The sequence below is a fragment of the Cetorhinus maximus genome, chromosome 32, assembly GCF_964194155.1.
Source record: "Cetorhinus maximus chromosome 32, sCetMax3.hap1.1, whole genome shotgun sequence".
Taxonomy (NCBI): domain Eukaryota; kingdom Metazoa; phylum Chordata; class Chondrichthyes; order Lamniformes; family Cetorhinidae; genus Cetorhinus; species Cetorhinus maximus.
In genome coordinates this window covers 9,881,480-9,895,062 of record NC_135910.1, presented here as the reverse complement: position 1 = coordinate 9,895,062, position 13,583 = coordinate 9,881,480, and the positions used below count along the sequence as shown (strand labels likewise).

Genomic DNA, 13,583 nt, shown 5'->3' with positions numbered 1-13,583 from the left:
AATACAGGTGGGGGCTCAACCTCAGTTTGGAGACTTGGAGTTCATGTGAGGGGAAATGAAGCTGGAAGATTTGCTTAGCTTGAAGCTAGAGAAAGAAATCTGCAGTGGTCCCCACAGTGAAAGGCAGTTAGCCTTGTGGCAGAAAGTCAACATGGAACAGGCAGAGAGAAAGCATCTGCTAGGAGCTGTGAGTCAGCTGAGCAATCAGCAGCTGTACTGAAGCTGTGAGGGCAGACTGAGAGAAGCAGTGTGTGTCTGTCTAAAGCCAGGCCAAAGAGCTGAAGAGTCTACAGTCATGAAGTCTCTAAGGAAAAGTTGGAGGGTCGCTTAGCCAAAAGCTAATGGAAAGATCCCTATGAAAGAGTAGGTGGAATGTTATGGAGAAATCAAAATGAATTCCAGAGGGCTGTGGCATTCCTTTGGGTTGATCACCGAAGAAGTGAATGAACCTTCAAGGCTTTGTAAGATAAGGGGGCTCTTGCGGGAGGAAATAAAAGTAAAACTGAATTCATAGCATACAAAGTTATAAACCATAGTAGAGCTTGCTCTCTTTAATTTTTTAAATAAAGTTTGTTTTTGTTTAAAAATGTGAAATCTTGTAGCGAGGTTCTTTCAGTTAATTACTGGGTGTTCCGATTTCTCTTCAAAACGTTAATGGTTGCTATGGAGATTGTGAACACTCTGGAAACACCAACCAGGTGAATCAAGAGCTATTGATGATTTCCTGCAGAACAGTAGCACAGTGGTAATGTTAGTGAACTGGTAATTAAGAGACATAGGCTAATGCTATGGAGAAATGAGTTCAAATCCCATCAGGGCAGCTAGGGGAGTTAAATGATGCTTATCACCAGATCACACCTTGGACTGACTCCCTACTCTTCTGGCACTTTCTCCTCCTTTGAGCATCTCATTTTGTTCCAGCCCTTTATCTCTCTTTCAAAATCACCATTCTATATCGCCCTCCCAGCTGCAATAAAAATTTTATCACCGAGATTTCTTCACTGCTTCCCTCTCTCAGCTTCTATATTGAACGACTTCTTATCGTTGGTGATTTCAACCTCCATCTCAACTCATCATGTTCTCTCTTCTCTGAGTTCACTGCCCTCTTATCCTCCCTAAATCTCTCCCTCAGTCTAAATTCCCTAACATATATTCACAACCATCCCCTCGACCTTGCCATCTCAGGTGGTCATGCTACTTCCATAGTTTCAATCATAGATAAGGCCACCTCTGATCACTTCATTGTATCACCCACCACCCACATTCATCTTCTGCTCCACAACTTTACCCCCTTCTATATCTGTCCCTGGCAAGAGCTATCCCCAATTCACTTACAACTGCACTTTCAAAATCCCAACTATCTAGCCTTTGTCCCTCCATTTGCCACATTTCTGGAGTTACTGATTTACTCAGCCATGCCCTCACCTCCATTTCTGATGTCCTAGTTCCCAATAAAACCATTACTCTCTCTCACCCCGGCCATTCCCCCTGGTATGGCCTCACCTCAACTCACTTAAGTCCAAGGGACATAGACTTGAAAGGATATGGTGCACAACTGGCTTAGCCATCCACCGTCAGATCTGGCTGTATCATTTAAAACACCACTACGTCTTACTCTCAACTGCTAAAGCTGCTCAAAATTCCAGGATCATCCTGGAATGCAAATATAACCACTAGCTTCTTTTCTCAACTGCAAACCATCTTTTTAAACTCCTTTCCCCTGTCCCTTCCACCCTTACCTCCAACAGCAAGTGCAAGGAGCTCATGAACTTCTTTGTCACTAAGATTGAGACAATCAGATTAGCTGCCTCTGCCTCATCTCGTCTCTCTACTAGCCCCCAGGACAAACTTCCTTTCATACTCCTCCTTTCCCTTGGAGAGATGGTGGTGTGTTTATAATGCCACTGGGCTAGTAATCAAAGGCTAATGCACTGGGGGCATGGATTCAAATCCCGCCATGGCAGCTGGTAGAATTTAAATTAATTTAATAAATCTGAAGTATAAAGCTCATCTCAGTAATGGTGACCATGAAACTATCATCTTGTTCACTAATGTCTTTTTGGGAAGGATCCTTACCTGGTCTGGCCTACACGTGACTCCAGACCCACAGTAATTGGCTGATTCTAAATTGCCCTCTGAAATGGCCTAGCAAGCCTAGCAGCTGTGGCTACAGAAATAAGCACTGTGGTGTACCTACACCACATAGACTGTAGCAGTTCAAGAAGGCACCTTATTACCACCTTGCCAAGAGCAATTAGGGATGGGCAATAAATGCTGACCTTGCCTGTGATGTTCACATCCCAAGAATTATTTTTTTTTAAATGGTAAGTTGAACAGAATGGGCAATGAGGGAGACTCTTTGACTAGGTCTCAGATTAAGAGGGGATTGGGGATAAGAACACAAGTCTCATCAAGGTTGATGGTGGGGAGGGGGAAGGAGGGATTTTTCTAACAGCTCTTGGTTCGGTTGTGACAGAGTGTGAGGTCTGATCCAGTCAAAATTAGCCAAGGATCTGTTGGAAGAGTTTGTGGAGTGAATTAACCCAAGGACATGATGAAGAAGCTCCCCTCACAAACCAATCAATTAAGACCTCCTCTGCTAAAATAGGGGTCAGATGTAAAAATGATGTTCAACCCCAAATCGTCAGTTTCCTGTCACATGGGTTAGAATAAACTTATCATTTGCATCTCGCCAACAAATCATTAAATCCATTTTTAATCCCCAATGATCTACCCATCTGAAATTGCATTGAAAGTAAATACAGCAGTGTTCCTCATTTCATACAGGTTGAAGCTCTGTCTCCATCATAACCAATTTACATTTTGTTTCTTTTTCCAATAGACGATGACTTTTCAGTTATTCAACAAGAGATCGTTATGGTGAAATCCTGTACACATCAAAATATAGTCGCTTATTACGGAAGCTACATCAGGTAAGAGCTGATTAAGAATCTCTTAAAGCAGTTGGGACCCAGCAACAGAATCTATATAGAATAATGGCAGCAATTCACTGAGGAGTTTAAGACCTCCTCAGCTGCAAAGTCTAAACCTGAGCAACTCAGCAACAACAACTTGCATATATATTATACCTTTAAGCAGAGTCAACTGTTTCAAGATGCTTCACAGTAACATTACCAGCCAAATATCACAATGAGCCATATAAGGGAATATCAGACAGTGGCCAAAAGCTTGGTCAAAAAGGTAGATTTGAAGAAGCATCTTAAAGGATGAGAGAGATGCAGAGGGGTTTAAGGAGGGAATTCCAGAGCTTATGGCCTAGGCAACTGAAGGCACAGCACCCCTTGTGAGGTGAAGGAAGTTGGAGATGCTCAACAGGTCAGAATTGGAGATCCTGGAGGGTTGTAGGGCTGGAGGAGGTTATAGAGATAGGAAAGGGTGAGGCCATGGAGTGATTTGACCATAAGAGCAGGAATTTTAATTATGAGGTGATTCCGGCTTGGGAGCTAATGTAGGTCAGCGAGGTTATGGGTGAGCTGATTACTTTAAGCTTGGGATTCTATTGCTATATAGCCAGTTTGATTTTAATCCATTCCAATTATTTATTATTTATCGAATACTGATGGGGGTAGTTCCCACTGCGTCTGTCAATGGGCCAAAAGGATGGGTATCTTTTACCTTCTAAAAGCAGTTGGGACCCAGCAACAGAATTTACAAAGAATAATGGCAGTGATTCACTCAGGAATTTGAGACCTCCTCACCTGTAAAGTCTAGGCTCGAACAACTATGCAACAGCAACTTGCAACTTTCTTCTCTCTTTCCCTTCTTTTATCCACCTTTCTTTTTGTGTATTTTGCCTTTTTTCTCACTTCCCAGCCTAACTAGTTATGGGACCAGGAGAAGTGTAAGCTGTGAAGACAGGGCTATCCCTGGTGACAGTGAAAGCCTCTTATTAAACGGATAGGTCCAAGTTAATTAATTAACTTAATTCAGTAAGGCAGGAGACAGCAATCTCCTGTGCGACATTCCCACTGAAGAGCTGGTAGTTCTGACTGATGAAAGAAACAATTTCTGTCTGCTAGTTTGGTCAATAATTTTCAGATGGGATCTCTTGCGACTTGTCATAGAATCAACTACGGACTAATTTCAGAACTTTGCACTTCTATTGAAAATTGTGGTGATGCAATTTGACCAGGAAAAACTCAGAATCAGACCCTGGTCCGTTCTGAGTCAGTTGATCTTAACTAGGTTAAGGATTAGGGGAGGAAGAGTGGATATCACTGATGGAAGGGTAGACACTGGTCACTGAAGGGAAACCCTACACATTTTTTATTTGTTCTTGGGATGTGATTGTCGCTGGCAATGCCAGAATTTATTGCCCATCCCTAATTACCCTTGAGAAGGTGGGGGTGAGCTGCTGCCTTTAACCACTGCAGTTCATCTGATGGAGGTACACCCACGGTGCTGTTAGGGAGGGCATTCCAGGTTTTTGATCCAGAGACAGTGAAGGAATAGTGACTTAGTTCCAAGTCAAGATGGTGTGCGGCTTGGAGGGGAACTTGTAGGTGGTAATGTTCTCATGCTGCTGCTCTTGTCCTTCTGGGTGGTAGAGGCCGTGGGTTTAGAAGGTGCTGTCAAACGAGCCTTAGCGAATTGCCATAGTGCATCTTGTAGATGGTACGCACTGCTGCCACTGTGTCAGTGATGGATGGAGTGAATGTTTAAGGGGTGTCAATCAAGCTTTGTCCTGGATGGTGTCGAGCTTCTTGAGTGTTGATGGAGTTGCACTCATCCAAGCAAGTGGAGAATATTCCATCACACTCCTGACTTGTACCTTGCAGATGATAGACAGGCATTGGGGAGCCAGGAAGTGAGTTACTCACTGCAGAATTCTCAGTCTCTGATCTGCTCTTGTAGCCACAGTGTTTATATGGCTGGTCCAGTTCAGTTTCTGGTCAATGGTAACCCCCAAGATGTTGATACATCACCTATCATTTTTCAACCATGCCTTCAGTGCCTTCCTGCTCCCCCAAATCTTTCCACCTAGTTTTTTCTGTATCCTTTTCACCCTCATGTTAACAGACAATCCCTGTGAAGGGATCTGTAAAAATATGGACAGTTGCTATAAGGACTCTATAGTATATATTCCCCATCAGAGAACACCAGACAACTTACTAGAGCTGAATGGTTAAACAACATAACTTTAGCTGTTGACCTTTTACCTGTATACAGTTATTTTTGACCTGTGTTGTCTGATGGGAAGCTTATTTTATATTTCATTAGGTCCAACAGGTTATGGATTTGTATGGAATTCTGCGGAGGAGGATCACTGCAGGACATTTACCATGGTAATTCCAGCTTTATCATTTCAAAACTTCACTTCTTTCCAGAAATCCGCGCACTGAAATCTTGCAGCCAGTTGAAATGCAGCGTCCTGTGCTATTGAGCACAGGTCAAAAAAGAAATTACTGATTGATGCACTCATACTGCTGACCTTTAGCCTTTGAGCTTGAATTCTGACTGTCTGATTGGCAGGCATGCTGAGAAAGGAAACAAGGTTAAGAGATACGATCATAAACAGTAGGACTCAGACATTATCCAACCACAGGGGTTTACAGTACAGAAGGGAGGCCATTCAGACCATCATGTCTGTGCTGCCCCTTAGCTAGAGTAATCCAAAAGAAATCCCGCTGTTCCATTCTCTACATACCCCTGCGTGGTTCCTCTGGTTCTAATATTTATCCAATTTTCCCTGAAAAGATGGGATGAACTCTGTCTCAACCACACCTTAAGGCAAGAATCCAAAACTCCAACAGCTGCTCTCTGTGTAAAAAAAAAAAATTCTCTTAACCTTTCTCCTCACTCTCAGTGGTAATTTTAAATTGCAGACCCCTCAACACTGACTCTCCAACCAGAGGAAACACTCTTTCCTAATTGCTGCCTAATAATCCTTTATAATTTTAAAACCGTTGAATCGTTTATTATCCCTCTCTGCTCCAGTGGGGATAGTCCCAATCAAGTCTTTCTTCATAATAAGCTTAACTAGTTTCCCATTCCTGGTCTCAGTAGGTTAAAATCTCTCCCCTTCACACCTACTGTAGAGGATCCCATCAAACCCAAGCCTTTCCCATTTACTCCCATTGTATTGAATAGTTTCCCATTGAAGCATATAAGATTCTGAGAGAACTTGGCAGGATAGACGTGGGAAGGATGTTTCCCCTGGCTGAAGAGTGTATATTTGGGGAGCATAACCTCAGGATAAGAGATCAGCCATTTCAAACTGAGATGAGGAGAAATTTCTTCACTCAGAGGGTTGTGATACGTTGGAATTCTTGACTCCAGAGGACTGTGGATGCTCAGTTGTTGAGTACATTCAAGACTAAGGTCGATAGATTTTTGGACATGAGGGGGATCAAGGAAGATTGGAATTGGGAGGGAAAGTCCCTTGGGATCGAGGATGACATGCTTCCATTCTGGTTCGATGGGGTCTGAGATGTTTGATAAGTCCGATGTGCGATCTGCAGACTGTTATGGCACGGCTGATGGTAAGTGCCAAGCTGCCCAAATCCCAGGGGGAATCTTGAAACATCTGCAATTTGTATGGTATGAGGAGAGGTTCTGAAATCAGGAAATGATGTCTCTGACTACTTTTGATGATTTTATAGTAGAGTAAACATTTATTAAAAGAATAAAGCAAAAAAAACACAATTACACTTCAACACAAGATTGGCTTCACACACTAAACAGTACTTTAAAAAAGTTCCACAAGATCTTAATTTAGCTACCCTCAGAGCTAACCGTCTCCTTTTCTGTTCAGCAACTATCCTTATAGATTTCAAAATCTACAGAATTCCAGTAATTTTTATCGCACATTGCCTTTTTCCCTTGGGGTGTCCTCTGAGGCTGACAGCACCTGGTTCTCCCAATCTGGCCTTGTTCACACTGTCTTCTGGGAGTTCTGACCAGCTATCCTGCTGTCTGTTGGGAGATCTAACCAGCTCCCCCCACCTAGGCTTCCTTAAATGCATTCCTGTCCTTTGATCTCTCTATTGTCTCAACCAGTCTCTTCAGAAATGCTTTCTTCCCAGAATTGATTAGATGCTTCTTTACTTTAGCTCTTAGCCTTAGTAAAAGCAAACTTACCCTATCTTTACCTTACTCACACCTTTACAACCTGCATATATCCCCCTTTGAACTAAAACAACTTAATTCAAAATTACTCCTGTTATTGTTTTATGTAAAACTCTGATTGAAGTTCCTCTTGGTTCATTAACATTATCAAAACCACCTCTTATTGCTGGTTTTAGACTCTTGCAGTTACTCTGGCTTTTATTCCAATTACTATATTTACAAACCCCCAACAGCCTGTCTTCCAGTACGTAAGAAATATGACAGGGTTATTAACAGAAGGAAAATATTGCAATTTCTTGTTTTCTTGTCAAGACCCTGCCACGTGCTGGTCAGATGGTGCTTGAAGGATGGGCAGATGATGTGTTTGGAGGTTTCTGTGCTTTAACCGACACCTCAACTCTGCCTCTGTTTGGTCCTATTGAAGTTTCTCAATGTGTTCAGTGCCTTGTCAAATAAAGCTTCTCTATTTTGGTTGGTCATAAGCCAAGGACTCTCATGAGTCGGCAGGGAGGACATCCCTAAAGTATTTCCGTTGTCCTGAGAGTCTCCTGCTGGGACTGAGTTCCGAGTAGAACAGTTGTTTTGGGAGTCTGATATCAGGCATATGAATGACATGACCCGCCCAGCAGAGTTAGTTTTGAGTGATTAGCGCCTCGATGCTTGACCAGTTGGCTTTGGAGAGGACACTGCTGTTTGACCACCTATCTTGGGTTTGGAGGATTTTGTGAAGGTGATGGTACTTCTCCAGTGCTTCGAGATGCCTGCAATGCCTTGGTGTCCATAGCTCTGACACACGGTGATGACTGCTGCCCAGTAAACCATGACCTTAGTTTTGTTTGAGATCCTGGTCCTCAAATATTCTTTTGCTCAGTCGACTAAAGGCTAAACTGGCACATTGGAGGCGGTAATGAATTTCGTTGTCTACATCTGCCTTTGTCAAGAGGAGGCTCCCAAGGTACGGAAATTAGTCCACACCAATTGATCTTGATTGATGGGGGGAGCTGTTGTGTTGTGGGACGCTGGGTTTGTGACTGTATTCAAGAAGGGAGTCAAGTCCAATTGTGGAAACTACAGAGGAGTCTCCATGCTGTCTGCCACAAGGAAGATCATTACAAGGTTCCTCCTCAATTGTCTCCTCCCAGTGGCTAGAAATCTCCTTACAGAGTCACAGTGCAGTTTTTGCCCATCGAGAGGCACTATAGACATGATCTTCACTGCATGGCAAATTCAAGAAAAATGTAAGGAACAGCACCAACTGCTGTATGTGGCCTTTTTCAACCTCATGAAAGCCTTTGACTTTGTCAACCACGAAGGTTTCTGGAGTATACCCCTCAAATCTGGCTGTCCTCAGAAATTTGTTATCATCCTGCACCTACTCCGCAATGATGTGCAAGCAGTGATCCCCGCCAACAGGAACCACTAAAACCCATCTCATTGAGCACTGTGGTCAAGCAAGTCTGTGTCATCGCACCAAGCCTCTTCTCCGTCTTCCTCACTGTAATCCTGCACCTCACCTCCAACAAACAACCCACAGGCATGGAGATAATTTACAGAAGACGGGAAACTGTTCACCCTATACCGCCTTCAAACCAAAACCAAAATCACTCCAACTTCAGTCACTGAGCTCCATAATGCAAATAACACTTGTGTGTGCACTCACCCAGAAACTGAGCTCCAGGTCATTGTCGACTCCTTCTCTGAAACATATGAGAAAATGGGCCTTTCATTAAACACCCAGAAAAACTAAGGTCCTCTTCCAACTGGGAAAGTGTAATAAAGATCAAAGATCTGCCATGGATCCTATTGAATGGCAGAGCATTCTCAAGGAGCCAAACAGCCTACTCCTGCTTCAATTCTTATGTTCTTATGTTAGAATCTCAATGGGCAAAACTGCTTTCTATTCATTTCCAAGCTATAGATTCTTAATGGACCACACCTGCTCCCATTCACTCCAATTGCTCACTCACATTCATTGTAAAGAATGTCAATGGAATTAATCCCTCCTAGTTATTTCTCATTGTATGGAATCTTTAAAATGTCCCAAAGTGCTACACCAACAATTTATTTGAACCGTGATGACTGTTGTCAGACCAATACAGCAGGCAATTTGTGCACAGCAGGATCCCACAAGTAATGATTGGAAGAGTGACCAGTTAATCTGTTTCTAGTGCTGTTGGTGGAGGGAGGAGTGTTGGTCAGTGCAGGATGATATAAATAATATTTATTAGAATCAGAGACTTGGGGGGAGATATGGTATAAGGGGTTAATATTAAATATGTTAATATATAGTCTACAGCATCAGCGTTGTCATGTGATCTTACATCAGAGTATGAGAGAGAGAGTTCTATGTAGAGCCTTGAGCTGAGTCTGTATTGTACATAGTATAATGTTCATTAAAGGTCAAGTTTACCAACAGTCTTGCCTCCAGCATTGTCTGTAAGACCAGACCCACGACGGCCACATCTAAGACCCACAATGATAAGAACAGAGACAGATCATCAGGAGAAATCCCTGCTCTTCTTTAAGTAGGGCTATGGGATCTTTAAGATAATCTTCCTAGGAACAGGCAAACTGAAGATGTCATTTTAGGGAGGGCACTTTTATCAGTGTAGAACTTTGGTTAGCACTGCAGTGTAATGTTGGTGTAAAAATGATCTCACTGCAGGCCTTGGGCATAATTTAACAGCAGCGAGCCCACATTGATCCCCTCATCTTCTCTCCTCTTCTGCATCTGTGGACCTCGGCCCTCTTGCTTTCTCAATTTTAAAAACAGTCAACTTTCACCTTGAGGGAGCAGTACACCGGAGATCTACAGACATTTCAAGTCCAATGTGTTTGTGGTTGCCTTGTTATTTTTGTGTCGATGTGCTGAATAAATTATGGGCTAACCAGAGGCCAGCCTTCTGATAACTGTGTTTGTGGTTTCTCAGAGTTCTGCTAATGTTAAAAAATTAGATTTTAATTTCACACAAGATCTAAAATTAATGTAAGGGGGCTATTGTTCTTTGAAAAAAAACAAACAAAACACCTTGTTTTGAAAAGGTCAGAGTTATATGAAGATGTAACGCTTCATGACTCCCATTTGGGAGAGTACATGTATGTACCACTTCATAACTGAAAGAATCACATAATCTGCAGAAATGTCTGAGACATTAAACTGCCCGATAATGCAAGAGAACTGAAATAGTGAGTTCCAAACCGAGAGGCACCAAATTACTGAGGAGGTGAGTTACTGAGAAAATCAGTAGAGCAAAGACCCAATTGATGGACTGTCAGTTTGTGTCTAGGGAAGTGGATCAGAGTAAAGATGTGAAGATTATGGGTGAAGACTTGGAGAAAGTGAGTAATTTCAACCACCTGGGGTCAGTGATGGCAGAAGTGGATCCACTCTGGTTGGAGTAATTGGAAGAAGGGCAGTGGAGTGTTATGCGATAGAGAAGTATCACTGAAAGGAAGAATCTACAGGACAGTTGTGAGACTGGCCTTGTTATGCAGTGCAGAAATTTAGGCAACATCAAGAAGAGAGGAACAATGATTGGATACTAATGAGATGGATGTGTGGAGCGACGAGAAAGGACAAAATCAGGAACCAGTACATCAGGGGGTTAGTGAAGATTGTGGAAGCATCAAAGAAAGTAGCTGAGAAGAAATTGAAATGGTATAGTAATCTGTTGCGGAGAGTGAGAGGAAATGTGATGAGGCGAGTGATGGAAGTGGGACTGGCAGGCAGAATGAGAAGGGGAAGGCCCAAGACCTTGATGGAAGGACATGATGGCGAAAGACTTAAACATAGCGGAATTGGAAGAGGAATGGGTGCTGCCAGGAGGAGATGGAGAAGGATGGTCAACCAGCATTGTGGCCATCGACCCCAAGTAAAATGGGAGAAACTGAAAGAAGAGAAAGTGGGTTACTGTGAGGAAGGAGGAGGTGGGTAACTGAGAGCGTGAGGGAGGTAAGTTATTAAGGGTGATTAAGTTACTGAGTGACAGGTGAGTTACTGAGAATGAGAAAAGGAGTTACTGGGCTATTTCATATGTCCTTAGGCTGTGTCATTATCTCTGGAGTCACTGGTCTGATGTCTGGACCAGTTTTGACCATTTTAATTGGATATCTAAAATGTGTGACCTGCTGAGCTTTTCCAGCATTTTCTGTTTTTATATCAAAAATGCATGATGTGGCTCAGCAAGACCAGATTACATAGGACATGGAACACCTTACTGGGTGGTGCATTGTGGATAATGTGAAGTAAATTACCTAACATGGAGGGAATTATACAGTGGTGCCCCCAACAGTGTCAATATTAGAATGCTGGTCCTTTTGATAAATATAATGAAATGGTCTTGGGTATATAGGTAAATTTCAAAGTTTGCAGATGATTCAAAGATTGGAAATCTAGTAAAGAGTGAGGAAGATAGCGGCAGACTTCAGGAAGACATAGATTGGTGAAATGGGAGAACCCATGGTAGATGCAATTGAATGCAGAGATGCCTGGAGTGATGTATTATTGTGGGTAAATTGAGGAGAGGCAACAGAATATGAATGGTATAATAAGTACATGAGAAATAGGAGCAGGAGTAGGCCAGTTGCCCCCTCAAGCCTGCTCTGCCATTCAATAAGATCATGGCTGATCTTAAAAGTGGGCACAGGAACAGAGGAACTTGGAGGTTCACATACACAAATCTTCAAGGTGGTAGGGCAAGTTGAGAAGGCTGAAGTAAAAAAACACATATGAGATGCATGGCTTTATAAGTACAGGCAACAGAGAAAAGCCAAGGGGTTAAATATGGAACCTTTGTCATTGATGAGACTCATCACTCACTAGGTTGAATTTTGGAGCCACAGATCCAGGTAACATTACTGAGATCATTATGGCCTTAACAGATATGCAATAGGGAAACTCAGGTAAAAAAGTAATGTGTAAATGTATGATACCAGCTGGGACTGTCACTTATGGATGTGAAACTGAAGACTTCCCCTTTTATTTCTGATAGCACAAAAGTCTTTTTATAATGGGCAAGTAACCAGCGTTAACTTCTCTTTTCTCTTCTTCCTGCTAGTAACTGGCCCGCTTTCCGAGTTACAGATCGCTTACATCAGCAGAGAGACGCTACAGGTGAGAAGTGTTGCTGAATAGTTTGATGATTTGTAGTGTGATAAATGCAGCAAAAAGACTGTGTTAGTAATTGGCTGTTCGTGACTCATTGTCTGGGGGAGGCCTCCTCCACCATTTCATCCGCCTGGGTCTCAAAGTCGATGTACAGTTAATAACCATCCACCCACAGGAGTGTGTGTGTCATGAAATGGACAGTTTCTGACTTCTAAACTATCAGAAAGCCTTAGAAGGATGAAAAATCATTGTGTTCCATTGAAGCTGCTTAGTTAATGTGCAACCTGCCCTATTGGACCATTTAATCGACAACATCTCACTGATCCTGAAAGGGAATCAAGCCAGAATATTTGCTCTTCCTCCACACCTTTGGTTTCAATAATGATCTGTTGTTCTCTGAGGACAAAGCTAGCCTTTCTGTCCCCAAGCAGCACCGGAACAATCATTCCCACTGTACAGTAGTGTAATATTATGTGGCTGGATCAAATTCCACCATCGAAATTTGGTTATTTGTCTCAGTACTGTTTGTGGGAGCTTGCTGTTCATCTTTTGGCCGCTGATCTTTTGGCTGCTGTATTTCCTATATTACAACAGTGACCACATTTCAAAAGTAAATTGGCTATATGTAAAGTGTTTTGGATGTCCTGAGGTTGTCAATATTGGATACTAACCAGATAATCTTTTAATTGAGGGATAACTTTTGTTCAAGAACCTGGGGAGAACTCACCTGCCGTTCCTTGAAATGAGTCATGGGATCTTGAATGTCCACCTGAAAGATCAGATGGAGTTTCTGTTAACATCTTGTCCAGAAGGCAGCTCCTCCAACAGCGTAGCACTCCCTCAGTACTTGAAGTAGATTGTGCACTTAAATCTCTGGCATGGGACTTGAACTCATGACTTACTGGCTCAGAGGCAAGAATGCTACCTAGTGAGCCATACACAATGGTTCCCCATGGTTAACTTTGACAGACTGACTGGCTGCAACATTAGTTTGGCTGAGGCCAAATACGACTGGCAGATGAATCTGTGCCTTAACAAGAGCCTAGTTGTGGCAACAGCTGAAGAGCTGACCCTGGCACGGATGCAATGGACTAATAGTCTCCTTTTGTGTTGTAACCTCTATGAATCAATGCCTGAGGAGGGATGGGAATAGAACTGGGCAAAAGATTGTAATTAACCTATAATTCAAGCTATTTTGTACTTTGTTTCTCTTTAGGGTTTGGAATATCTACACAATCAGGGGAAGATACATCGTGATATCAAGGTACGTTTTCCCAGCATCAATTGTTATTGATTTATAATAAACTGCTTATGGCCTTGCCCAACGTATGGATAAATATAAGCTTTTTTTAATGTATTTATAAGGTGGTGACAGAGTTGACAGAAA

General features: G+C 42.5%; 1 protein-coding gene across 2 annotated transcripts in view; it reads left to right on the top strand.

The window, feature by feature from the left end:
- Window positions 1–13,583, top strand: part of LOC144671386 (mitogen-activated protein kinase kinase kinase kinase 5-like) — a 154,760-nt gene that overhangs the window by 48,817 nt on the left and 92,360 nt on the right. For both annotated transcript variants that reach the window (XM_078533268.1, XM_078533267.1), the window contains exons 3-6: window positions 2,843–2,933; window positions 5,242–5,306; window positions 12,147–12,202; window positions 13,413–13,460. In XM_078533268.1, the coding sequence (XP_078389394.1) occupies window positions 2,843–2,933; window positions 5,242–5,306; window positions 12,147–12,202; window positions 13,413–13,460 (260 nt within the window). The remainder of the gene's footprint in view (window positions 1–2,842; window positions 2,934–5,241; window positions 5,307–12,146; window positions 12,203–13,412; window positions 13,461–13,583) is intronic.